The 27,276-nt window shown below is 39.5% G+C and overlaps 2 protein-coding genes across 2 annotated transcripts; both read right to left on the minus strand.

The window, feature by feature from the left end:
• Positions 1–3,162: 3,162 nt before the first annotated feature.
• Positions 3,163–8,874, minus strand: LOC125838328 (U11/U12 small nuclear ribonucleoprotein 48 kDa protein). The gene is made up of 5 exons (XM_049517389.1): positions 7,496–8,874; positions 6,279–6,396; positions 4,683–4,790; positions 3,630–4,394; positions 3,163–3,522 (listed from the first exon to the last, which is right to left on the minus strand). The coding sequence occupies exons 1-4, from the start codon at positions 8,872–8,874 to the stop codon at positions 3,804–3,806; spliced, it is 2,196 nt and encodes a 731-aa protein (XP_049373346.1). The 3' UTR covers positions 3,163–3,522; positions 3,630–3,803.
• A 1,429-nt stretch (positions 8,875–10,303) lies between these two features.
• LOC125838386 (uncharacterized) lies at positions 10,304–11,920 on the minus strand. The gene is made up of 3 exons (XM_049517455.1): positions 11,596–11,920; positions 11,118–11,398; positions 10,304–10,975 (listed from the first exon to the last, which is right to left on the minus strand). The coding sequence occupies exons 1-3, from the start codon at positions 11,918–11,920 to the stop codon at positions 10,304–10,306; spliced, it is 1,278 nt and encodes a 425-aa protein (XP_049373412.1).
• Between the last annotated feature and the right edge of the window lie 15,356 nt (positions 11,921–27,276).

The following is a 27,276-nucleotide window of genomic DNA, read 5'->3' on the forward strand; positions in this document are numbered from 1 at the left end:
TTTCGAAAAATGTTTTCCAATTTTCTCATGTTTGGTTGGGTTAAATGTTTTGGAAAATGTTTTCCAAATCAACTCATTTTCCTCAAATTTAAGGAAAAATGCCTTCCCTTCAAAACTTAAGGAAAACATTTTCCAAAACTCTCTTCCAACTTCAAATTACAATTACTTTTTTGTTGAAAAAATCAATTTATTTTGTCCCTACCCTCAAACCAGCCCCCCCCCCCCATCAAAAATAATAATTTTAAAGCATGTTTTTAAATTCAAGTTTTTTACCCGACCCTCACCCCTACCCCCACCCCCACCCCCTACCACCATCCCCTCCCAAAAAAATATTAAAAATTGTTTTTAAAAGATATTTCTAATTTCAATTTTTTATTTTTTTAACCCCACCCACTACCCTCGCCTCCCCCCATCAGCCCCCCTATCACCCCCCCCCCCCCACCCCCTTCTAAAAGAAAAAAAATTAAGTTTGTTTTTAAAAAATATTTTCAACTTCAAATTTTTATTTTTTCATCCCGATCCTTGACCACTCACCTCCCTTCCCCTGCCACCCCTCCCCCCCCCCCCCAAAAAAAAAAAATTGAGTTTGTTTTTAAAAAATATTTTCAACTTCAAAATTTCATTTTTTTTCACCCCTACCCTCGACCCCCCACCCACCCACCCCCTAAAAAAAATTTTAAATTTTTTTTAAAAAAATATTTTCAACTTCAAAATTTCATTTTTTCACCCCTACCCTTGACCCCCGACCACCCAGCCCCTATTAACCTCCCCCCCCCCCCCCAGCCACCAAAAAAAAATTTAAGTTTGTTTTTAAAAAATATTTTCAACTCCAAAATTTCATTTTTTTTCACCCCTACCCTCGACCCCCCCACCCACCCCTACCACCCCCCCCCATTCCCCAAAAAATGTTTGTTTTTAAAAAATATTTTCAAACTTCAAAATTTCATTTTTTCACCCCTACCCTCGACCCCCTACCACCCCTCACCCCAACCACCCCCTACAAGGCCCCCCACCCCCAAAAAAAAATTAAGTTTGTTTTTAAAAAATATTTTCAACTTCAAAATTTCAATATTTCACCCCTACCCTCAACCCCACCCCCCCAAAAACAATTTAAGTTGTTTTTAAAAAAAAAATTCAATTTCAAAAATTATTTTCTACTCTAGTAAAAATAAAAGATATTTCTCAAAAACATTTTTCATTCATAAATCAAACACTAAAAAAATTTTCCGGAAAATATTTTCTAGTCACCAACCAAACATGAGAAAATAAGTCAAAAATCAACTTGTTTTCTAGGAAATAATTTTCCATGAAAAACATTTTCCTTCATACCAAACACACTCTTTATCTTCTCACCTAATTTTGCGCAATTTTTGTGTAAATTAAAAGTAACTCTCTCCGTCCCATTTTTGTGTAAATTAGAAGTAATCTCCTCCATCCTATTTTATGTAACGCTCTTTCCTTTTTAGTCCATTCAGATAAAAATGTCACCTTGTCATAATTAGAAACAATCAACTTTAACATACCTCTTTTATCTTCAGTGAAATGATTTTAAACCACACAAATATCTAAAAATTATTTTAGACCATAAATTTTAAAAATCTTCCTTTCAAAACACCATGTCAAATCAAAATGTGTCACATAAAATGGGACAGAATCATAGCCTAACAACATCAAAAACATCATCTCCGCCTTTGCTATAATTTGTTCGCTTCAGGTAAGCACTTGGACAAGTCCCATGGGTATTTTGCTATATATATGGGGATAATTCGGTGTAATTTCTGAGGTGTTTTGAATGAATCTGATACTTGGATTCAAGGAAGAAAACGAAATCAACTTTTGTATATATGTAATGTTGTATATCACGAATTAGCTATTGTATTTTGAGCTAAAGATTTACAGCTCGCGTTGTTAATGTTAGAAATATTGGTAAATTTGGAAGTGCTAAATATCCCACTATTGTTATTGGCATCCAGTAGCTCACTCCTACTTTTTAATTAAAACAAATGGCAGCCTACCATATTCATAGTATATTCAATATTGTTTGTAGATCAGTACAAACTTTGTAGATACATATCAAAGCAATTCAGTGTATATAAAGGCATTAAAAGTATACAACAATAGTTGCCTAATTAGGAGACCGTCAAGATCCTAATGCTTCACATGGGTATTAGTATGGACATCTTTATTGTGACTGCCTCACTTTCTAAGTCTGCAATTAAAACCACAAAAACAATTAGACTGCAACCTGAAAAATTGAACACCTGAAGCAGCATCAACTGTATATGTGCTACCTGGAATATCTTCTGCAATATATCTAATGCACATGGTGATACTTGCCATTATGCATTTAGTTAAAGATTGCTACCATAAAACTAATGTCTTATTCCTGTATAATATCAAATGTCATCTTCAACATGCATATGCGGAGTCAACGGAAGGCCCAAGAACTTGATGCCTTATCCAGATGTGAACCTAGCATGTATACTAAGTTTAACTTTCTAAAATAAAATTTTGTTTTATCTTGTATATGAACTTTCATGTCAGTCTAGAAGCTTATCATCAGATACTTTCTCATTCACAGGGAGAAATAAATTCCTTTAGCAAAATAACAAGTTTCTTCTAACTGGCACAATTCAGGTACATCTAGGCATCAAGATTTTGTTATAGTTGCCACCTTAAGATTCCCTATAAGACTTGTCTAAAACAATCAAACTGATTGGAGATGTGCTTAAAGTGCTCAAGGATTCAGCTCTATTATTATTGACTACTACTACAGGAATCCAATCTTTTGGTGTGGCTCTTGCACCTTCTGAGTGCAGATGAGCTGCCCACTTTCAATATCCGCTGTGGGAAGTACAGAAACAATTAGATTGCAACTCAAAAGGCCTACACCTGAAGCTGCATCAAGCAGTCTTCTACCAGGTATGTCCTCTGTAATATGACTAACATACATGATACTACCTATATGTAAAGTGAAAAACTATTGCTACCATAATACTACACACTATTCCTGTATAGTAATGTACAGTTATACAAGCAAATCTCGTATCTGGAATGTCGCCTTCAACATGCCTAAAGCTAATTAAGTTTTGAGTCCCTCAGAACCAGATACTTCACCCAACAGTGAACCAAGAATGTAACTAAGCAAATCTTACTTCAATAACTTGTGTTTACACTTGTACATTGAAGCACAACCAACAAACCAAAAGGATTTAGCATTAGATCTGTGCAACAATATCTGTTCCAACAATAAAAAGGAACTCAGCAACAAATGTTACATTTCAGGTCAAGTTATACCCAGCACTATGGTAAAGAACAACTTACTATATATATGATGTGCACATGAAGAACATTATCACTGAGGTTTTAGCCATACCCTACACCGCTTAAAAATTATTTCTTTGGATAGGGAAAAAAGGCAGAGAACAATAAATCTTAAGACAATGCCAAGAAAAATCAATATAAAGGATACATGGAAGGATACAGAAGTGCATAAACTGCGGACACCTGCATGACTTCCTACTGCAAGGTTTTAAGGAAAAAATCAACCAGCAATATGAATTCAGTCTTTCCTGAAAAAGCAAAATAAATTTAAGTATTTAGGTTAGTCAAACCCATAGCTGCTTTACCTAGCCAATTTGACCGGTAGACCACAAAAGGCACCAGTCACAGGAAATTCTTTTCTGATGAGACCAATCATAATAAATTCTGATGGTGATGCCGTTCCAATATCAACACATAGCCAGATTAACCTGACAAAAAGAGAACTAGCTGCAATAGTGGGACATTTTCTCACAGTTTTTCTAAGGTCCTGAAGGATCATATCGGTCTTCAAAATCATCAGAAGCATCCCTTGGCTTCCGTTTCTTGAAGTCAAAATGATGATCACCTCTCTCCCTATGTGGACTACTCTCCTCAATTGATTTGTGGTACCTTCTGGAAAAATTTAATCTAGAATCATTTGAATAGTCTCTCTTCTCTTTGCTGATCGATTTCTCACGTGAATATGCACGACCGACTCGCTGATTTGGGCTTCTAGAGTAATCTTTTTTGTCCTGTCTGGACCTCCCATTACTTCTCTGGGCCACTAAATGTCGATGATGCCACTGAGATGCTTTTTCCATATTTTCAGAATAATCATATTTGCAATCTGTTGAATTGACTTCTCCATCAGTATGAAACTCTTCCCTATAACCACCCTCCCTTACTTTGCTTAAAGCAGGCGAATCTGGCTGCCTCTTTCCAGACTCAGCTTTATCCTTATAATTATTATTATCCACCCTGTAGGATGCGGACGGCGGAAATTTGGTCCCTTCAGCTCCTTTTGTTGGGCAATTGATGGGATCTGCTTGCCTGATTTCCTCCATGTATTCCTCAATTATGTCCCTCATAACCTAAAGGTAGAAGAGGACATCAATGAAGATGTAAAAGAAAAAGGTGTATAGGGAACAGAAAGAAGTAGCTGAATACACAAAATGAGTAGACATAAAGATCGAGATCTATAACGAGTGCAAATAATTGAAGTCCACAAAGCTTTCTGCATTACCAGATGGGCATCAATAGAATTCTTCTTCGCAAATTGATTTTTGAAGGAACAAACTCAGAGTTAGGTCAATGATATACATGACTTGATAGAAAAACAACAGAGAAAACACAGTCAAATCTTAAGAAGCAAAATGTACCTGTGTTGTTGACCGCTTCAACTTTTTCCCGCGATATGACATTCTTCTACGTTTGTAATCCCTTTCCTCAGCTAATAATTCCTCTCTAGTCTTTGTCCTATCTGTGTCCTGAAAATGCCACACAAAAGATTAAGAAAGGAGTACGGATCAAACTGATAAGACTAAAGTAACTGAAGCTTTAAAGTTAAATTGCATATCACTAAATAATATTTTAATTCACCAATTTTAAGTGAATTTCGCATACTGAAGAATTTAAGTCACTGAATTTTAAGGAATCAGGGTCTTAAGTTTTATCATCTGAAAATGTTTAACGCTAAGAGGTGTTTGACCATGCTAACAAGCTGGTCAAACTAGCGCTTATAAGCAAAAATCGACCAAATACTTAAGTTTGGTTACCCTTAACTTATGATTTTATAGCTTATATGCAATTTTGGTTTGACAAAACCTTTTACGATGGTATCCCTAATATGTTTATTTAACTCTCTGAAGTACTCCACATAAAACATAGCTTTTAATTATCTCTATACTTTTTCTCCATCATTCATCTGATTTATGTAGAAATATTTTTAGATTTTTAAAAAAAATTTGAGATTTATAATTTTTGACAAATAGCTTTAGGATATTTCAGTCATTTTAACAGAAAAAGTGTTATCAATACCTTTTAATGTAGATTTTATAAAAATCCAACTAAATATTAAATATAGCTTTTCATAAGAGTTTCTAGTTTTTACGAGATGCATTTATATGATATTTAGTTATTGCTCATCCTCCATACTATAACCCGAAATTGTCTCACTAAATTTTTTAAAAGAAATTGTAAATGCCACTCAGGGGTCATTTTGGTTCATGGACTAGTTGAGATTCTGGTGCGGGTATAGTTTTGCAGAGATTAATAATACTTGTACATCTTCTGACAATACAAGTTCTTCCGTGTTGCAACCAATATGAGATACAAGCTCAATAAACGTATAAGTTATACTGGAAATGAAAATGTCATCAAACACACAATAAATAATACTACCATGACTACTTTTTCTAACCTCTCCAACCAAACGACCCCTTGTATGTAATAAGTGATCTTAAATTTCACATCAAATTCCTATGGTGCAGCAAGCATAAATTGGTCCATTGCAACCTTCACTACTAGCAGAGTGCACTGCTCTCACACAGTAACACATCCACAAACAGATTGACTAACAAGTGCAATGAATTCGAAACTTCTAGCCAGACACAAACATATTGAAACACATTCCAGTTTTGTATTTTATTAATTAGCACATTAAACTTTAAAAAATAACAGTCTTTTTGGCACCACGTCTATATTCAGTGCTAGAAGAGACCATGAAGAAAGGATAAAACAGAAAGCATACTTTAATTTGTTGTATTCTGTTAGGATGAATTTTCTCAAGAAGATCTGAAGGGTCGGAAAAACAGAAATATAAGCAAAAATGCTCTTAATCTTTAACCTCCCAAAAACAGATAGTACTTTCAGAAGCTACTTCTATCCCAAATGTTTCTACACTGGTTAGCCCTTATATATATTTATTGCTTCAAGATCAGCAACGACTCAAAGTACCATTTGACAAGCAAACACACCTGATTATTTTGCGAACGCTGCCATAGAAGGCCATCATGTTCAAGCAGGGGTTTGTAATTAGGGCGTTTTTGCCGTTCCTCATCTGCTTTATTTGAAATATAAGTGTGCTCCATCGATCTGCAAAGAAAACTGTTTAGCAATATACTATAGGAAAAATACACTAAGTATATTCTTATTTCATGCTTGACGAAAAGATTGAGATCAGAAAAAAAAAACAGCAATAAAGAACTCCTGCTCTTAACACCTTTGCACAAATTGTAGATGCTTTATCTTTGCACATCACTACTTTACTAAGCCTGTTTGGCCAAGCTTCTGAAATCAACTTATTTTGAAAAGGGTTTTTTTCAAAAAAGTACTCTTGGTGAGAAGCAGTATATCTTTGATTAATCGATTTGAAAAGTACTTTTGAGAAGTAACTAGTGTTTGGCCAAGACTTTAGAAAGTGCTTCTAAGTATATTTTCTCAAAACTGCTTTCCAAAAAAAGTACTTCTGAGAAACTTCTTCTACTTCCTAAAAACACTTATTTTCGCCTAAAAGTCTGGCCTAACACCTCAATTTTAAGAATAAGCACTTTTGGCCTCACAAAAGCTTAGCCAAAAAGAAAGTATTTTATCGCAAACCAGAGGGCTGGAAAGAACTTTTTTATTCATCTGCATATAAATCATCTGTGAGACAGATACAACTTTCTACATAGTTGAAGATATGCTTTTCATCCCTTCAACTTTATGTTATTGTCCTATGCATCTAGATGTATGGTCGTTATAAATCCAGTTGAAACTCTGGGCTTAGTAGCAAAATCATTCATGAATCATAACTTCAATTTGAACCAAGTTAACCCCCAACTTTTGACATCAATGCATAGACTAATCTTCTTAACAGAAAGCATGCACTTGTCCAAAAAAAAGCTCAAGTGTCTTCTCTTTTTTACCATCTAAAATTGAAGAAAAGAAAGAAGGATCAGTTGGCAAGTGGATTACGTGCCTGGGTACGAAACTCTAAACGCAAAATTTGATCATTCAAGTCAGATAGCATTTATCTACGCTAGGATCCAAAGAAAATAGTCAGTAATATAAAAACAAAAACTAATAAAACACTTAAGTAAGAGTTGCTGAATTTGTGTTTTTCCTTCTCATTTTTTTTTGGGATGTTGTGATGCACATCTAGACATATGGACATCTTCAGAATACCATTCTAAGAAGAGCAAAGGTAATATACCGTTGGTAAGCTGGAAGTGATGGTAAACTCCTAAGTGCTTTGAGCTTTTCTTCAAGCATGGATCGTTCATACAATGCTGCAACAGCTGCTGCTACTTGGGAAACAAAAATTGCACTTTTAGAGAGTGTTTCATCCATTACATTTGTTCCCTCATTTTCCATTCTTCTTTTAAGTGGTTCACCACTTTCCTGTGGCTCTTGAAGATTGTCATCCCCACTTTTCATATCAGTAGATTCATTGAACATACAAGAACTAAATGCAGAGTCACAGATACATTGCTTTAGCATGTTGATCGCAAACAACTTCCCATTCATTTCTCCATATAACACAGAAAGCTGGGTTCCCAACCACACGAAGACTTGAACTAAGACAGGACACTTAAAACTTCGATTACTCAAAACTGATTCCTCAGCTTCTCCATTGCAAAATGTACTAGCTAAATCATTAGATTCCCTAACTATAGCCTTCAAACAAAGCTTAAACAGTACAAGTATATGATCCCTCATTGCTAAATCAAGTACAACACTATAATACCTAGCTGAATTAGCAACTACCCACGTAGATAAACACTCCACACTACTCATCCCTAATCCCAAAATCGCACGAAGAACACGATATGAATACATAAAAGGAAACTCATTCCAATGATCCGTTTCATTCCTAATTGCATAAACCTCCGAAGGAAGAAGCTGACTAACAATTTCTTTCGGAAACCCAATCAAATTTTGACCAAAATTAGCACATTCGGAAGATAAAACAGCAAGCAAAGTGAGCATCGGAGGATTGGCATTTTCTCCCCTAATAGGAAAAGAAACAACACCAGGACAATTAGAATAACAGAAAGTGGGATTTTCAAAATCGAGGTATGTTTCAAGAGAGAAGCAAAGGTCAGACTGCGATTCAAGCAAGGGTAAGGTAAAGGGATTGGATGAGTGAAGGGTATGGGGGTATTTGAGGTGTTGTATTAGGGTTTGAATGTAATCGGCGGATGAAGAGGAAATGGGTGCGCAATGAAGAGAGTGAGAGAAGAGGGAAGAAAGGGGAAGACGATGGTTGGGATTGAAAGGGCATGGGATTAGAGCTGGAGAAGGAGAGGGAGGAACAAGGGGTATAGGAAGAAGAGAGGAGAGAGAGTTGAGAGTAGTTGAGGAGAGGTTGAGGAGAGATGTAAGGGATGAGAGAGCACCAGGAAGATCATATGCCAGAGCACTGGCTGGAGTAGGGTGGTGGAAGTAAGGTGGTGGCGGTGGCGGGGGAAAGGCGGAGGCGGATGGCCGTGGCGGGGGAAAGGCGGAGGCCGGTGGCAGTGGTAGCGGTGGCGGGGGAAAGGCGGAGACCGGTGGCAGTGGTAGCGGGGGTGGCGGAGGAAATGGATTCATTTCGTCCTTAATGCTCGGCGACGTGTTGACGAACTAAGTATATTGTGTATGCATTGCGTATATAGTAAGTCTATTCAATATCTATTTAATTTTTATCCATAATTAAAAGACACCCCACTAATTAAGAACTCATCCAAATAACTTGACCTACACCCAAATTATAACCCAAAATCAATCTTTATACCAAGTAAATCCCTAATTCAACTATTTAAATCCCTAAATCTATCCTTAATCAATTTCTAAAAGTAAGTACTTGATGTAGATTTTTCGATATGAATCCATCGCCCTTATTGGAGAAATAGAACAACGCACCTCTGAATGGGCCCTGCAATGCGTGATTCAAATTTAATCGGAGCTCCAATGTGAACTCCAACACCGGATAGAAAAAAAAAAGAAGAACAACACATACATGGAGAGCAAGAAAATCGCTATAACAAGAGCTCCTAACTGGACCAGAACGAAAAGAGGATGAAACTAGTCGAATGGGAGATGAGAGAGTCTGCTTCATGATCATCTACAATTTCGTTAATGAAAGATACAATGTAGCTAGACGATCGGAGAATCAGAGATTCTCGAAGAAGTGAAGAGTAAGTCCCCATAAGCTTCCTCTTGGCTTTTCTGACCGTCCCAATCTCTCATTATCCAAACCCTCCAAATCAAGATGCAACATATAAAAGTTCCTCAGATGATACACTGTTTGAAGTTTCATCTTTACGCCATCAATTTCAGTACTTGAAATCAAGTAAGTTAATCGAGGCAGCCCAGGTAAGATTTCATGAAAAAAGGAATCAATTTTGAATGTAAATTAGCTAATTTAGGCTTAAATGAGGAGTGGGGTAAGTGGAACTAATTTTTTTATTTTTTTAAATCACTATTTATTAATTTGAAAGTCTAAGTCAATTATCAATATAATGTATATTGTATTGTTATCTATTTATTTTCAAACAATTATAATTATTTTCCTATTATTAATTCGAAAGTCTGACTCTCTCCGCAGAAGTCTCCTTGATGAGTTTTGTTTGTCTTGCCTTGTGTTTCTTTCTATACTAAATGGTTCTTGCCCGTGCTAAGCACAGGCCCAACAATTTAAATTCTAATATAATTTATTGCGTTTGATCTACCTAGGAAATATGTTCGAGAAACCAAGTACCATAATAAACATTTGGCGAAATGATCTAATGGACCCTTGTACTTGTATGTATTTGTATTGTGGATCCTTCTACTTAACTCTTTACCAACTAAACCATTAAACTCAATCAAAAGATGATTTTTAATCCCCTTCTATCATGTGTGTAGCCCACTCTCCCTTAAATAGATGACATGCCAAATCCAGTGGCGGAGAGAGGATTTTCATCAAGGGGGTTAAAAAAAAAAGATTAATCACATAAATAATAGGCACATACATATATCTAAAAACTTAAATAGATCATTACAATTGTACTCTACGAGGTTTCATATCTTGAAATGTCTTAATAATAGCATCATTAGGAATACTATCAAATACATCTTTTTCTACAAAAGGCACCAAACAACCACTAAAAAAATCATCACTCATTTGACTTCGCAAGTCATTCTTGATAAACTTCATTGCCGAGAAAGCTCTTTCAAAGGATGCAGTGGCAACTGGTAGAAGTAGAGCAAGTTTCACTAAGCGGAACACCAAAGGATAATTTGAATGTTTTTTTGTTTGGACTAATCTTTTGGAAAGATCACAAAGTCCATTTAGATCAGAGAACCTTTCATCAACATCACGAACATCAACAATATAACTTGCAAGTTGATTCTCAAGGGTATCCATATTAAATTCATCAAAATCATCTGGATATAATTCAGTCATCCTCATTATTTTTTTGCTGTCAAAACTTGAAAACGAGTTAATTGGATTCAAACAAGCAATTCCATGGAGCAAAGCAGTAGATACCTCATTAAAACGATTATTAAGCTCTTGAAGTTGCCAATCAATAATATTGCAAAACACTTCAACACGGTAATGATGTAAGACTGTATAGTGAGCAAGTCTTCGTCGTGATCTTAAAGAGCTAACATATGGCTCCTCAAAGTTAGGTATCAAAATTTCATGTTTAGTACAAAATATAGATACCTTAGCAATAAGAGAATTTCATTCATCATCCCTTAAAACTTGCAACCTTTTCTTTGCTACTTCAACAAGTAGCATGGCATTTGCAACATCTTGCTCCTTTTCTTTGTAAGCATTTATTGAGCTCATTTGTGATTGCTAATACATCTCTCATCAAATGCAACATGAACGCAACCTCAAATGTTTGATAAGATTCAAGATGTCCCATTGCCTTGGCTCTTTCAACCATACTTCGTGCATTAAGAGCAAGTGATTCAAGAACTTCAACAATAGAGCCAAACATAAGAATAAAATTGTTAAAGGATTTATAATGAGATCCCCAACGAGTATCACAAGCTCTTGAAAGACCAAGTTGTTGATTCAAGCCCCTACCGGCTGTCAATTCACCCATATCTAATGCATCTTGAATTGCTGCTTTTTGAGAATCTCGTAAATCATCCATACGTTTAAAAGAAGATCCCAATACATTAAAAATATTTGAGACCAATACTACAAGTTTTCCCACTTCAACACACTTTTTAGAGACCCAACAAGAGTTAGTTGAAGTTGATGAGCAAAACAATGTATAGAATGAGCCGATCTACTTTCTTGCCTAATCAACATTTTAAGTCCATTGACCTCACCTTGCATATTGTTTGCCCCATCGTAACATTGTCCATGCATACGTGATGGACTCAAAGAATGTTGAGCAAGTAAATTAATAATTGTCTCTTTCAAGGATAATGCACTAGTATCTTGAATATGAATAATGTCAATAAGTCGCACCATCACAAATCCCATTCTATCAACATATCGTAATACAATAGCCATTTGCTCATTGCGTGAAATATCAAAAGATTCATCAACTAGTAAGGCAAAGTAGTCACCATTTAGTTCCTCGAGAATAGCTTTAACTGTTTCTATCTTGCATGCAGTCACAATATCTTTTTGAATTATTGGAGAAGTCATTTGATCATTTTGAGGGGCATGTTCAAGTACATAATCACGAATTTTATCACATCTTTTTGCATACCATAAGAGAATTTGAAGAAAATTACCCCTACTAAGTGATGATTTAGATTCATCATGACCTCGAAATGCAAGTCCTTGAGTTATGAGAAGTCTTACTACATCAACCGAAACACTTAAGCGGATATAATATCCATGTTTAATTTGATTAGATTGTCTCTCAAATGCAGATTGAATCGACTATTGCTGCCGTAGTAAATCCTGACATTTTTTTTTTGATCGATTATGTGGGCTATTCTGCAGACCAATATGCTTGTCAAGACCACTCTTTTTATTCCAATTCTTAAATCCTGTACATGAAAATACTTCACCTCCACCTTGATTAATATTGTGATCTTTAAATAGCTAGCAATACAAACAATAGGCTGCATCTTTACTAACACTGTACTCCAACCAATCATGATATACATCATCAAACCATTCATGATTAAAACGACGCATTGCTCCAGAAATATTTGTTTGAGGGTACTCATGCACCTCCAAGCGAGGTTGACAAGGACCATTCACAAGGTATGCCCTTCTAATAACATCACGATGATTTAGATGATAATTCAATATTGGAGTTCTTTCACCGGGATCAAACTTTAAAGTACTCAAATCAAATTCTTGAGAAGAATGTGATGGTACTTTAGAATGATTGGCATTTTCTTCTTGGTTAGATTGACTATGACTATGAGAGGCTAAACTTGATTTCGATATTGGGGTAAAATACTTCTTCATTGAATATTATGACTGGATTGTAAAGTAAAAGTTTAGTTAGAATTTAAGAGAAATAAACACACATTCAAAAGTCAGAACTATTAAACAAAAAAGCATACACACAAGAAGGACCAAAACCAAAAAGCTTAAGCAATGGTTATTGGATTATTACATTATATTTCTCTATCTCTCCAATTTTAGATTAAGAAAATATATTAAATTAGCCAAACAAAAAAAATGAAACTTCAATGATATCAATAATTCAGCAAACTAAAAGAAAGCACATCAAGAAATAACGAAATAAGGTATATAGAAATCTAGTAAGAAAAAAGGGAACCAAAAACATACCAAAGTAATTATTAATGGAGATGAAAGAAACGATTGCGGATATAGACTTCAAGATTTCAATAATGACCAATCCAACAAAAGCAGCAAGCAGCAGTGACAAGGAGCAACCAGCAGCAACCAGTAGTGACAAGCAGCAGCCAGCAACAGCCAGAGCAAGGAAGAAGGACGATGAAAAAAATAAAACGTGAAAAAATCCTAAAAGAAGAAAAGGGTTTTTTAATATTTGACTTTGTAATTAGGGATTATCAGGGTTTTAATAAAGAAGAAAAGGGCTTTTTAATATTTGACTTTATAATTAGGGATTAAACTAATAAATCTTAAATTCCCGCCTAAAATATAAGGCTGATAAAAAATTGCCTCTGTTCGAATTCGAACACACGACCTAACGTGCAGGAGCGCGAATTCTTGAACCCCCAACGCCGCTGAGCTACGCCTTTGGTGTATGTTCAGGGGGTTCAATATTATATATATACACATAAATAAAAAAGTTAATCGTATATATATAGTGTAATTTTTCGACGATGGGGGTTCGGATGAACCCCCTTGGTTCAACGTAGATCCGCCCCTGGCCAAATTCATGTCACATAAATTAATAACACGTCAAAATAATTTTCATTAAATATTTTTAAAAATTATTAATCAAAATATTAAATAAAAGGTAATATAATTCTTTAAAGTGAATTCTTATTTCTCTCACCTTCCTCCAACTTCCGTCCACCTCTCCCGACCAACAATCACCATCACCACCTCTCCTGAAAAGGAAGGTTGGGGCGGGGGATAGGGGTGGGGGTGGGGGTGGGGGTGGGGGATGATTGAAGAAGGTGATGTGAAGGAAAGAAGAAGACTTCTTTTTTTTTAAAAAAAATATTATTTTATTTTAATAAAATTTAAATATGTTCTTCACTTGCCTTTACATGCATGTGGTTACACTCTCTCGCCAACTCATTCATTTTAATGTCACATAAGCATAATCAATGGTCAGGAGTGTTTGATATATTATGTTTTAAAGAGTTTAAGGACTCAATTGATAAATGGTTAAGTAGAAGGGTTCATAATACAAAAGCATACAAGTATAGGGGTCCATCAGATCATTTCGCCTAAACATTTTTATACCAAAAATAACATAAGACAAAAAATAAAAATACGAATAATAAGTAAGAGTCTTTATAAAGATCAACAATCTTAGTGAGCTCTAGCTTTGAATCGATCAAGAAGTTACTAAATTCTATCAGCCTATTTTTGTTTATGGCTTTTGTTTTTGCACTTGAACTCCACTCTGAGCAATCTTTACCCAAGTACAAATATAGTTGTGAACTACCAGGACATTGTGGGGAGGGACCTTACATTTAGAAAGTTTACAGAAATATCCACCAACATGTACACTACTCTTCATCTTGATCACACTATATATATTGATCCACAAAAGTTAGTACATTTTCATCTATGTGAGTGAGCAACTGAATTACAAGAAGTAATAATATTTGTCATGATGAAATACTATTGAAAGACCTGAGAGTTAGTTCATAGAGACATTGCAACAGAGAGCCATACATACTCAATTTATATTTATATAAGATACCTTCAAATGATATTGGCTCAAGTTTGAAAAAACGAAGAAGATGGTTTCCCTGAATCATCAACCATTTCAAGCCTTATAACATTTCTATTCAAATTATTAAAAAATAATCAAGCTCGAAATAATTGATTAGGGGGCATGATCTGAACTTTCTTTTGTTGTTTCTATTAAGTCATTGAAGGGTAGATTGGAGTTTATGTGAGTTCGTTCTCTACTGCTTTTGTATTTGCTTTGAGAGCCTATTTGAGAATGCCTACCCATATTTCCTTCTTTCTTTAATCTATTGAATTTATCAGTTGAAGAAAGATCATTTTTTGGATTTTTCATTGTCATCAATATCTATAGATGGCTACTGATACTGTTTCACCAGATCATCCTACACCCGCCTCTGAGTTAAGCTTCTGTGAATCTCAGATTTTTACCAAAACATGTTTACGTCTCTTCTTTGGGTACTTTTAAATGGATGCATATGTTGACAACTTAGTTGAAGTACCCTTCTTGGTTGTTTGGTTATATATAGAGTTTTGTAGCAAATATATTTTTTGCTCTATCATCTCTAATGTTATGTGTTGAGTTTTATTAGCACAATTCAGATTTTAGAATTCATACCGATGAATGAATAATAAGCAGTCATGAGCTACGTCAATGCAAGAGAAGATTAATCTTCTACTTTTAACAAAAACAAACAAATAGTAATACTAGAAGGATGTATTTGTAATGACCCTCCAGGTCATTTATGTGTACCCGCCTTCTTTTCATCGTTTAGAGCATTTCTATAGCGACTCCAAGTCGATTTATGACTTGATGGCACTGACTGTTTGGTCGCTTGGTCATACGTTTGGATTTTGTGCAGCTTTTCGTGTTTTAGAGACCTCGAAGCTTGAATAGTTAATTTTAGTCAAAATGTCAGGTCAACGACCTCATAATGGAATTCTGACAGTTCCATCACCTCCGGAATGGCCAAATTAGGCTAGTAGCATGGTTGGCACTAGTATCGAGGCATTCCGTGCAAGTATGAATCATTAGGCATTTTAGCTTTGAAAATTGGCCTAAGGTTGACTTTGGTCAACATTCTTGGAAAACGCACTTGAATGAAAATTCCGTCAACGCGGTTAGCCCCGGAATGTCGAGTTTGGTCTAGAACGACCTTTCGTTCGACTCCCGAGGCCTCCTGACTCATTCCGAGCCCCTCGGTGGACTTTGGTTAAAATGGGCTTTAAGAGTGGGACCCACTTTTTATCGAGATGACCTCTGATGGAAATTCCAACTGCGCCATTGAGTCCGGTGCGTCGAATTTAGTAGGGTAGCATATTTATTTTATTTTTATCGGGTTCCGAACGAATCCCGAGAACCCCGTCGGAGACCGTAAAAGAAATAGCAAAAGCTGAAATCTGGTGCAGCCCTTTTAGCGACCAAATTTTGGGCTCTTAACGATCAGATTTTTAGGGTTTTTAGCGACCAGTTTCGCCCTTTAAAAGCTCTCATTCAGCTTTCAACCCTCATTTTAAAAGTGTGATATCTTGAGCTATAGAGCTCTAATTTGGGTGATTCAAGAGGCTAGGTTGTGAGATTTTTCGAGGAGAACATGTTGGTGAGCTAGGAAGCTGCTTTGGGACCTTCATTTGAGATAAATTCTTGTTTTCATCTGCTGCCATGGCTACTTCGTGAATTCAATTTGTGAAATATTTTGGGACTTGATTTCTCCCTCATTCTAAGTCCAAATTTGATGATTCCAGTGGCTATTTTGAGTGGTTTTTTGAGGAGAACATTGTGGTAGTTTGGAATTCACTGTAGACCTTCGTTTCTGGTAAATTTATTGATTTCAGCTGCTGTCCCATTTCTAGTTCTTGAGAAAATCCGGGTTTTGGTTGCATGTTAATATTGTGATGTTTTCGATCCCCGAATTGTGTCCCAATTTGGGACATGAGCTCGGGGAACTGATTAGGACCTATTTTTGGGGTTAATTCTGGAATTTCCAGCACGGGTCCCACATTCTCCGTTTTGACTTCGAAATTGGTCCGTCTCCGTTTCTTGTGATGTTAGTGTCTAAAGGACCGTAATAACATTGTGACTCTATTTTTTTTATAGCGTGGCAGCGTTTCGAGGCCGTTCGAAAAGGAAAAGCTCCGGAGAAGTGATTTGGAGCGCGCGTGATCGGCCTACAGGTAGGCTACGACTTCCCTCTCTTAGATTGAGCTTGAGCATGTGAATGCATGTTGATTAGTTGGGATTTGGATTGAGTAGTTATTGAATCATGCATAGGTGTTTAGAAATCATGTTTTCGGCCAATTTCAGGAATTATCGGGTAACTGTGAGCATGGTATGTGTTACTAATCAACCTTCTTTGCTATGTGGAGTACATGTATGCTTGATTACTATTTATCGAAGCATGTTGGGCCTTAGCTTAGGTTTGAATAGGGCTTGCCTTAGAAATGCGTGATTCGAAACTGATAGGCCTTAGTTTTACCCCGACGTCGCTCGATCGTCTTAGATCCCTGTAGACTGGTGTAGCAAACTAAAGTATGATAGTTTGGGCCTTATCTAGGCGATACGCTTGCTCCGATGTTAGTTATCCTTATTGCTCCGATGCTACGGCTTCACGAGTTACGTCGGCGATACTGGGTTTCACTTCGTGATTTGAAGTTGGTTTTCGATTCGGTTCCAAGGACTTACATTGATTGGCTAAGTGTGAACGGCGTTCCATGGACATTTATGATCATAGATCGATTGAAACTCTTTCAGCAGCTACATTGACACCTTTATCGGGCATCCAGATTCGAGCTCCGACCTCAACTTCATTGATATTTTCGAAGAGCATCCGGTTCAAGGTCCGACCTCGATCACCCGGATACTTCTATAGAGCATCTGGTTAGAGTTCCGACCTCAGTTACTTGATACTTGTGATTGGTTACTTGGGTACTTCTGGTGAGCATCCGGTTCGAGGTCCTGCCTGGGGAAGATTTGTATTGTATAATTATAATTGTATAGGACGAAGAGATATGTATTTGTCTGTGTATATACAATTTCTCTCATTTTATACAAACACTAACACAATTTTATATATTTGTGTTTGTATAAAATGAGAGAGGCGAGCGAGATTTATGGGGAGAGAGGCGAGTGAGAGTGGCGAGCGAGATTTATGGGGAGAGAGGCGAGTGGCAAACTGTTTTCTACAAATTAGAATTTAAATAAAACTGTGATTATAACATTTATTTTGAATTAATAATTTACTATTTTGTACAATTTCCCAAAAAAAATACAAGTACCCAAAAACATAAGTGGTACAAGTAAAAATGACAGAAATTTTGAAATTTTAAAATTACCTCTAGATAAAAAATATCATGTCATTACCTATCTTCTTCAAACCTCTTATTTTAAGTAGGATATCAAAAAAAAAAAGGAAAAATATTTAAAACACCCATTATTTTTTGTTTAATAATTACCTTTATCCTTCGTTATATTATCAAAATCATTTATATCCCCGTTGTTATTAAACTTATTGTCACAACCCAGGGGTACACGCTAGATGTAATATGGCGTAATTGATGTCACGACCCGATAATTCCCGAAATAGGCCGAAAACATGATTTCTTAACACCTATGCAAGATTCAATAACTACCCAACCCAAATCCCAACTAATCAACATGCATTCACATTCTCGAGCTCAATCTAAGAGAGGAAAACCGTAGCCTACCTGTAGGCCAATCACACGCGCTCAAAAATCAATTCTCCGGAGCTTTCTCTTTCCGAACATCCTCGAAACGCTGCCCCGCTATAAAAAATAGAGTCACAACATTATTACAATCATTTAGACACCAAAATCACAACAAACGGAGACGGGTCAATTTTGGAGTCAAAATGGGAATCGTGGGACCCGCATGGAAAATTCCAAAATTAACCCCAAAAGTGGGTCCTAACCAGTTCCCCCAGCTCATGTCCCAAAATGGGATACAATTCGGGGCTCGGGAACAACACAATATCAACATGCAACTAAAACCCAAATTTTCTCAAAAATTAGAAATGGGACAACAGTGTATTTACCAAAAACGGGCGGTCTACAATAAAATCTAACAACACCACAATGTTCTCCTCGAAAAACCACTCAAGATAGCCTCAAAAATCACTGAAATTGGACCTAAAATGGCTAAGAAAACAAGTCTCAAAATCTTCCAAAATCAAGCTCACAAAAGGGTCAGTAGCAGGTATTTTTCGAAAATTACCTCAAACGGGGACTCCAAATCACTATCCGAGCTCACCAACACGTTGTCCTCGAAAAATCTCACAACTTTGCCTTTTGAATCGCCCAAATCGGTTAAGAGATGAGAGAGTTATGAGGGCTTAAGTTTGGGGAATATGTTGCTGTTTTTCTACATTTATCCAAATCTTAAAACTCCGACGGGGTGCTCCGAACTCGTTCGGAACACCGCGCATGCAAACGAGATATGCAACCATACCAAATTCGACATTCCAGACTCAACGGCGTAGTTGAAATTTCCATCAGAGGTCATTTCGATAAAAAGTGGGTCCCACTTCCAAAAGCCATTTTAAGTCAAAACCCACAAAAGGGCTCAGAAAGATATCGATATCCTCCAGACACAAAAGAAGGGTCAATCTAGACCAAACTCGACATTCCGGAGCTAACCACGCTGACGGAATTCTCATCCGAGCACGTTTACTCAGAATGTTGACCAAAGTCAAACTTAGGCTTAAACTTAAAGTTAAAACGCCTAATCGCACCGACTCACACTGAAAACCTCGGGAGTCATGACGACCATGCTACTAGCCTAAAATGACCCTTTCGGAGCTGATGGAATCGTCAGAATTGGATTCCGATGTCATCTTCTTGAACTTTTGATCGAAAATGATTGTTCAAGGTTCATAAGCTCCAAAAACACAAAAACTCGCAACAAGACCAAACGAACGACCAGGTGACCGAACTGTCAGTCCCAGCAAGTCATAAATGACTTGGGTCGCTATATGAACGCTCTAAACAACACACAGAAGGCAAGAAATAGAAATGACCAAGAGGGTCATTACAATATCCACTACTAAAAAGAACTTTCGTCCGCGAAAGAAAGGATCAAGAAGTACCTGAAGGCTCAAACAAGCTGGGAAACTGCTCTCGCATCTCCTGCTCAGTCTCCCAGGTAGCCTCCTCGACTGGATGATGCCTCCAATGGACCTTAACAACAGGAATGGCTCTCGAGCGCAATCTCCTCACATCTCTAGCTAGAATGACAATTGGCTCCTCTACAAATGTCAAACGATAATCCAATTCGACTGCATCATACTGGAGCACATGGGACTCATCAGGAACATACTGCCGCAACATCGAAACATGAAATACTGGGTGGATGGCTGAAAATGTTGGAGGTAGGGTCAACTCATAAGCAACCTCCTCAACTGTCCGGAGTATCTCAAAAGGCCCAATGTACCTGGGGCTAAGCTTGCCCGCCTCCCAAACCTCATCACGCCCTTCATGGGCGACACACGAAGGAATACCCGGTCACCAACAGAGAATCTCAAAGGTCGATGCCTCTGATCAGCATAACTCCGGTGCCTACTCTGGGCCGTCCTAAGCCTATCCTGAATCACCCTCACCTGATCTAGGGTCTCCTGAAGCAAATCTGTACCACGTGGCCTAGGCTCTGTAGACTCAAACCAACCAACTGGAGAGCGACAATGCCTACCATATAAGGCCACAAACGGGGCCATCTGAATACTAGAGTGGTAGCTGTTGTTGTACGCAAACTCCACCAAAGGCAAGAACTAGTCCCACTGACCTCCAAAATCCATAACACAGGCCCGCAACATATCCTCAAGGACCTGAATAGTACGCTTTGACTGACCATCCGTCTGTGGGTGAAATGTTGTGCTAAGGTGGACACGGGTTCCCAACTCCTCCTGAAAAGCCCTCTAAAAGCTGGAAGTGAACTGTGAACCCCGATCTGAAATGATAGAAACAGGCACACCATGAAGACGAACTACCTCCCGAATATAGATACGAGCCAACCTCTCAGCACTGAAGGTAGTATGAACAAGAAGGAAGTGTGCTGACTTGGTCAATCGATCCACGATGACCCAAATGCTGTCAACACCTCTAGAAGTCCGAGGCAACCCCACAACGAAGTCCATAGTGATACGCTCCCACTTCCACTCCGGAATGGGTAATCTCTGGAACTCGCCACCAGGCCTCAAATGCTCGGCCTTTACCTGCTGGCAGCACAAGCAACGGGAAACAAAGTTAGCAATATCTCTCCTCATGCCACTCCACCAGTAATGCTGCCTCAAATCACGATACATCTTCGCTGTGCCCGGATGGATAGAGTATCTAGACTCATGGGCCTCAGAAAGTATCAACTGTATCAAATCTCCAACTCTCGGAACACAGATGCGGCCGACGAATTTCAACACTCCATCAGGATCTAAGGTAGCCTGACCACCAGCACCCCTAACACTCGATCTCTAAGGGCCACCAAGGTATCATCCTCAAACTGGCAACCACAGATCCTATCAAGCAAAGAAGACTGAACTCCCATAAAGGCCAAGACGCGTCTAGAATCTGAGATATCCAACCGAACCATGCTATTAGCTAAGGACTGAATGTCCAAAGCTAAGGGTCGCTCCTCAACAGATAAGAAGGCTAGACTACCCATACTCACTGCCTTCCGGCTCAAGGCATCCGCTACCACATTCGCCTTGCCTGGATGATAGAGAATAGAGAGGTCATAGTCCTTCAGGAGCTCAATCCAACGACGCTGCCTCGAATTAAGGTCCCTCTGGCTCATGATGTACTGAAGACTCCTATGATCGGTATAGATCTCACATCGAACTCCATACAAGTAGTGTCTCCAAATCTTAAGTGCGGAAACTACCGCCGCCAACTCCAAGTCATGAGTGGGGTAGTTGCGCTCATGGATCTTAAGCTGCCTCGACGCATAAGCAATAACCCAGCCCTGCTGCATCAATACACAACCCAAACCAACGCCGGATACGTCACAATAAGCTGTGAAGCCCTCACCCTCAACTGGAAAAGTCAATATAGGAGCGGTGGTCAATAACTCCTTGAGCCTAAAAAAGCTCGCCTCACACTCCTCTGACCAAACAAAGGGAACATCAACACGAGTCAATCGAGTCAACGGGGCTGCAATAGTAGAAAAGCCCTCAACAAAGCGTCTGTAGTAACTCGCTAACCCGATGAAGCTACGAACCTCAGTAACAGAACTGGGCCTGTGCCAATCACGAATAGTCTCAATCTTCGTCGGATGAACCCTAATACCCTCCTTGGATACCACGTGCCCCAAGAAGGCTACAGACTCAGCCAAAACTCGCACTTTGAGAACTTGACATAAAGCCGCTGATCTCTCAAAGTCTGGAGCACTATCCTCAAATATTGCTCATGCTCACTCCGGCTCCGCGAGTATACCAGTATGTCATCAATGAAGACGATGACAAAGAAATCAAGGTATGGCCTAAACACACGTGTCATCAAATCCATGAAGGCAGCAGGGGCATTAGTCAACCCAAACGACATCACCAAGAACTCATAATGGTCATAACGAGTCCTAAATGCAGTCTTAGGGATGTCCGCTGGCCTAATCCTCAGCTGATGGTACTCGGACCTCAAATCAATCTTAGAAAACACGGCGGCACCCTGAAGCTGATAAAACAAATCATCAATACGAGGCATGGGGTAACGGTTCTTCACCGTCACTTTGTTCAGCTTCTTGTAGTCAATGCACATCCTCATAGTCCCGTCCTTCTTCTTCACAAACAGAACAGGATCACCCCAAGGCGACACACTCGGACGGATAAACCCCTTACCTAAGAGATCCTCTAACTGAACACTGAGCTCCATGAGCTCTGCAGGAGCCATCCGGTAAGGCGGAATAGAAATAGGACCGGTGTCGGGCTCCAAATCTATGGCAAAATCAATGTCACGATCTGAAGGTAGGCCAGGTTGGTCTGTAGGGAACACATCTGCAAACTCTCTAACCACAGGAACTGAGTCAACTGAAAAGTCATCTCTACTCACATCTCGCATAAGCCAAATAAGCTAAACACCCAGAAGCAACCAACCGTCTAGCCCGCATAAAAGAGATGATCCCTGTCGGTGTCTGACTATAAGCACCCTGCCACAACACTGGGGAAATGCCAGGCATGGCTAAAGTAACAATCTTGGAGTAGCAATCCAAGACCGCATGGTAGGGGGATAACCAGTCCATGCCCAAAATCAACCATATCTAGCAGAATAAGATCAACTCTAGTATCACAACCCTGGATAGTCACTAAGCAAGAACGCAATATCTTATCCACTACTAAGGACTCACCCACCGGGGTCGAAACATGAACTGGCTCTGCCAAAGACTCAGACCTCATACCCAATCGAGGAGCAAAATAAACAGATACATACGAGAATATGGACCCGGGATCAAATAATACTGTAGCAGGCTGATGGCATAATAAAAGCGTACCTGTGATAACATTGTCAGATGCCTCAGTCGTCGCCCTCGTCGGGGCTGCATAGAAATGACCTTGAGCACCTCTGCCCGATGCATCTGATCTACTACCTAACCTGCCTCCCCGAGCTCCGCCTCTGGTACCCTATCGGCTGTCCCGATGATCCTGGCCCTGACCACCACCTCTAGCTGGAGGGGGCACTGCTGAAACTGGTCTAGGTGCAAGGGGAGCTGGTACAATCGCTCCTCGCCCTCGCCGGGGGCACTCTCTGGACCAATGGTCAAGCGTACTGCAATCAAAACACCCCGAAGCTGAACGCCCTGAAGTAACCTGACCGCGATAGGAAGGGAGGGAATCAGATCCGCTCGAACTCTGGCCCGTACTAGGACCACCCTGGTGATGCTGGCCTCCCTTAGAAGCAGGTAATGCCGCCTGAACAGGACGACTGGACCGACCCTGCTGGAACCTCTGGCGGGGCCTATCATAGGAGTCTCTCCCATTAGTCTGGGACCCACTGTAGCTGCCCTGGTAGCGTGCCCTCTTATCGCTGCCCCCTTGGGCCTCACGATGAATATGCCTCATGGATCGAGCATGGTCGACCATATCAAGAAATGAACGGCCGGCTGAAACCAAATGCTCTGTGTCGACTTTCAGACGGTACCGCAACTTACGTACAAAACAACGAACTCTCTTCTCCTCCGTGGGTAGGATCATGGTAGCATGTCGAGATAACTCATGGAGCCTCGTCTCGTACTCTGAGACGGTCATAGGGCCCTGCTCCAATCTGGAGAACTGATCACGAAGCCTATCCCTGACGCTCCGTGGCATGAATCGGGCTAAGAAAGCCTCTGAGAACTCACCCCAAGATACAGGAGGCGATCCAACTGGCCTGGACTCTCGATACGAGCACCATCACTGCCTGGCTGGCCCACAAAACTGATGAGCAGTGAAGTCGGCTCCTCTCGACTCCAAGAGGCCTAATGACTGTAGCTGCTCCTGACAAGTGAGCTGGAACTCGTAGGCATCCTGCCCCATCGCCCCTGAGAATATCGGCGGTGCCAACCTCTGGAATACCCCGAGCATCTTCTGTTCGCACAGTGGCATCTCCCCGTCCTTTAAGTCTGACACGACAGCCACATTAACTGGTGGCGGTTGAACCTCTGGTGCCGCTGCAGCAGGCTGACCCTGCGGCGCTGGAGCTGGTGCTGCTGGGACTAGTGCTGGTGCTTGTCATATCTCCCCAATAGTTGCTAGTATCTGAGTCAGCAGAGCATGAAAATCAGGAGCTGCAGTTGCAGCTGGTGCAGGTGGTGGCTGGGATGGCCCCGGCCCCACCGCCTGTGGAGTACATATGCTGCCTGAGGCTCCTCCTCCCTATCTCGGGCTGGTGCTATAGCCCTGCCTCGACCTCGGGGTCGCGTCTACCCCAAGCTGAGGCTCTACATGCAGACCCGGGTGCGCCACCCCTGGCCGCACTACCTCGCGAGCGAGCCATCCTGCGAAAGAGTGAAACAAGTGAGATTTCCAGAAACCAATAAGACACACGCTGCATGAAAGTGAAACAAAAGAGGAAATTTTCCTAAGGACATCCTGTAGCCTCCCGAAGATAAGTTACGGACGTCTCCGCACCGATCCGCAGGACTCTAGTAGACGTTAGCTCTGTACAAGTGAGACCGATAAACCTGGGGCTCTGATACCAACTTGTCACGACCCGATATTTCCGGAAATAGGCCGAAAACATGATTTCTTAACACCTATGCAGGATTCAATAACTACCCAACCCATATCCCAACTAATCAACATGCATTCACATTCTCGAGCTCAATCTAAGAGAGGAAAACCATAGCCTACCTGTAGGCCAATCACACGCGCTCCAAAATCAATTCTCCGGAGATTTCCCTTTCCGAACGTCCTCGAAACGCTGCCCCGCTATAAAAAATAGAGTCACAACATTATTACAATCGTTTAGACACCAAAATCACAACAAACGGAGACAGGTCAATTTTAGAGTCAAAATGGGAATCGTGGGACCCACGCAGAAAATTCCAAAATTAACCCCAAAAGTGGGTCCTAACCAGTTCCCCCAGCTCATGTCCCAAAATGGGATACAATTCGGGGCTCGGGAACAACACAATATCAACATGCAACTAAAACCCAAATTTTCTCAAAAATTAGAAATGGGACAACAGTGTATTTACCAAAAACGGGCGGTCTACAATAAAATCTAACAACACCACAATGTTCTCCTCGAAAAACCACTCAAGATTGCCTCAAAAATCACTGAAATTGGACCTAAAATGGCTGAGAAAACAAGTCTCAAAATCTTCCAAAATCAAGCTCACAAAAGGGTCAGTAGCAGGTATTTTTCAAAAATTACCTCAAACGGGGACTCCAAATCACTATCCGAGCTCACCAACACGTTGTCCTCGAAAAATCTCACAACTTTGCCTTTTGAATCGCCCAAATCGGTTAAGAGATGAGAGAGTTATGAGGGCTTAAGTTTGGGGAATATGTTGCTGTTTTTCTACATTTATCCAAATCTTAAAACTCCGACGGGGTGCTCCGAACTCGTTCGGAACACCGCGCATGCAAACGAGATATGCAACCATACCAAATTCGACATTCCAGACTCAACGGCGTAGTTGAAATTTCCATCAGAGGTCATTTCGATAAAAAGTGGGTCCCACTTCCAAAAGCCATTTTAAGTCAAAACCCACAAAAGGGCTCGGAAAGATATCGATATCCTCCAGACACAAAAGAAGGGTCAATCTAGACCAAACTCGACATTCCGGAGCTAACCACGCTGACGGAATTCTCATCCGAGCACGTTTACTCAGAATGTTGACCAAAGTCAAACTTAGGCTTAAACTTAAAGTTAAAACGCCTAATCGCACCGACTCACACTGAAAACCTCGGGAGTCATGACGACCATGCTACTAGCCTAAAATGACCCTTTCGGAGCTGATGGAATCGTCAGAATTGGATTCCGATGTCATCTTCTTGAACTTTTGATCGAAAATGATCGTTCAAGGTTCATAAGCTCCAAAACACAAAAACTCGCACCAAGACCAAACGAACGACCAGGTGACCGAACTGTCAGTCCCAGCAAGTCATAAATGACTTGGGGTCGCTATAGGAATGCTCTAAACGACACACAGAAGGCAAGAAATAGAAATGACCAAGAGGGTCATTGTACTTGACCCCGAAGAGATCTCATACAAGCCACTTAGCATATCATAACATAACATAACATAAGATAATATAAAAGTATGAAAAATTTAAAAACTTTATCCATACAATCAAAGTCTTTTTTTTTAAAAAGCAAGCGAAAGTCTTACTACACTTTGTCTCAAATCATCCATTACAACTTTGAATAACTCTTGGGACATAGCCCATACAATAGTCTCAAAACATAAAGAAAGATATATATAAAAGGAAATGGTGGCTTTGTCCTCAATGCTATGAGGACTCACCAAGTCTTCAACTCCTTGCACTTCTAGAAACCTATCTTTAAGAATGGAACTCAAATCACCGGACCCTATATTTGATGAGAATGTAGGCAAGAGTATGCGTTAGTACAAAAGTACTAAATATGATAGCTAGCATAACACCATAAGAGCATAATATAAGGTTAGTCAACATATATAAGACATAATCCACAAGCATAAGAGATAATAACATGATCATAAGCATAATCTCCAACATAGACATAATGTAAGCATTAGTCATCATAAAACATAGTCCATATACATAGTCAAGTCTTAGACTTTCATACCATAAGAGAGTCATTTCGTAAGTAGCTTTAAGTTATACTTGTGCAATGCATGAATAAGACCCCGTAATCCAATCCACACTAAGTATCACCTTAGGCTATCATACATACTTACCATCTTTGATCTCATCCTTAGCTTAATTCTCATAACCAAGGGAATCTCTCACTTTTAGTCAATCATAACAAGGAAGACAACTATAGCACAATCATATCTAAACATACCTCATATAAGAGAACACTTCCTTAGGTAACCTTAAGTCATACTTGTGCAATGCATGAATAAGACCCCATAATCCTACCTATGCTAAGTACCACTTTTAGGTCCTCATACTCATACTTCTTGATTTGGAGGCTAGTCCCTCTTTTTAAGACATTGGAACCCTAGAAGATACTTCTTTAAATATGTCTTAGTCCCTCTTCTTTACTTTTGAACACTATGA

Source organism: Solanum verrucosum, unplaced genomic scaffold, assembly GCF_900185275.1.
Source record: "Solanum verrucosum unplaced genomic scaffold, falcon-dt-bn FXZP01000150.1, whole genome shotgun sequence".
NCBI classification, from domain to species: Eukaryota; Viridiplantae; Streptophyta; class Magnoliopsida; order Solanales; family Solanaceae; genus Solanum; species Solanum verrucosum.

Coding starts and splice junctions, on each gene's coding strand:
- LOC125838328 (XM_049517389.1), bottom strand. CDS start 8,874: ATGAATCCATTTCCTCCGCCACCCCCGCTACCACTGCCACCGGTCTCC. Junction 4,791..6,278: donor AGCGTTCGCAAAATAATCAG/GTGTGTTTGCTT, acceptor TGGCATTTTCAG/GACACAGATAGGACAAAGAC. Junction 4,395..4,682: donor TGAAGCGGTCAACAACACAG/GTACATTTTGCT, acceptor TTCTACCTTTAG/GTTATGAGGGACATAATTGA.
- LOC125838386 (XM_049517455.1), bottom strand. CDS start 11,920: ATGACTTCTCCAATAATTCAAAAAGATATTGTGACTGCATGCAAGATA. Junction 11,399..11,595: donor TGGGGCAAACAATATGCAAG/GTGAGGTCAATG, acceptor ATGATTTACGAG/ATTCTCAAAAAGCAGCAATT. Junction 10,976..11,117: donor TGTTGCATTTGATGAGAGAT/GTATTAGCAATC, acceptor CTTATTGCTAAG/GTATCTATATTTTGTACTAA.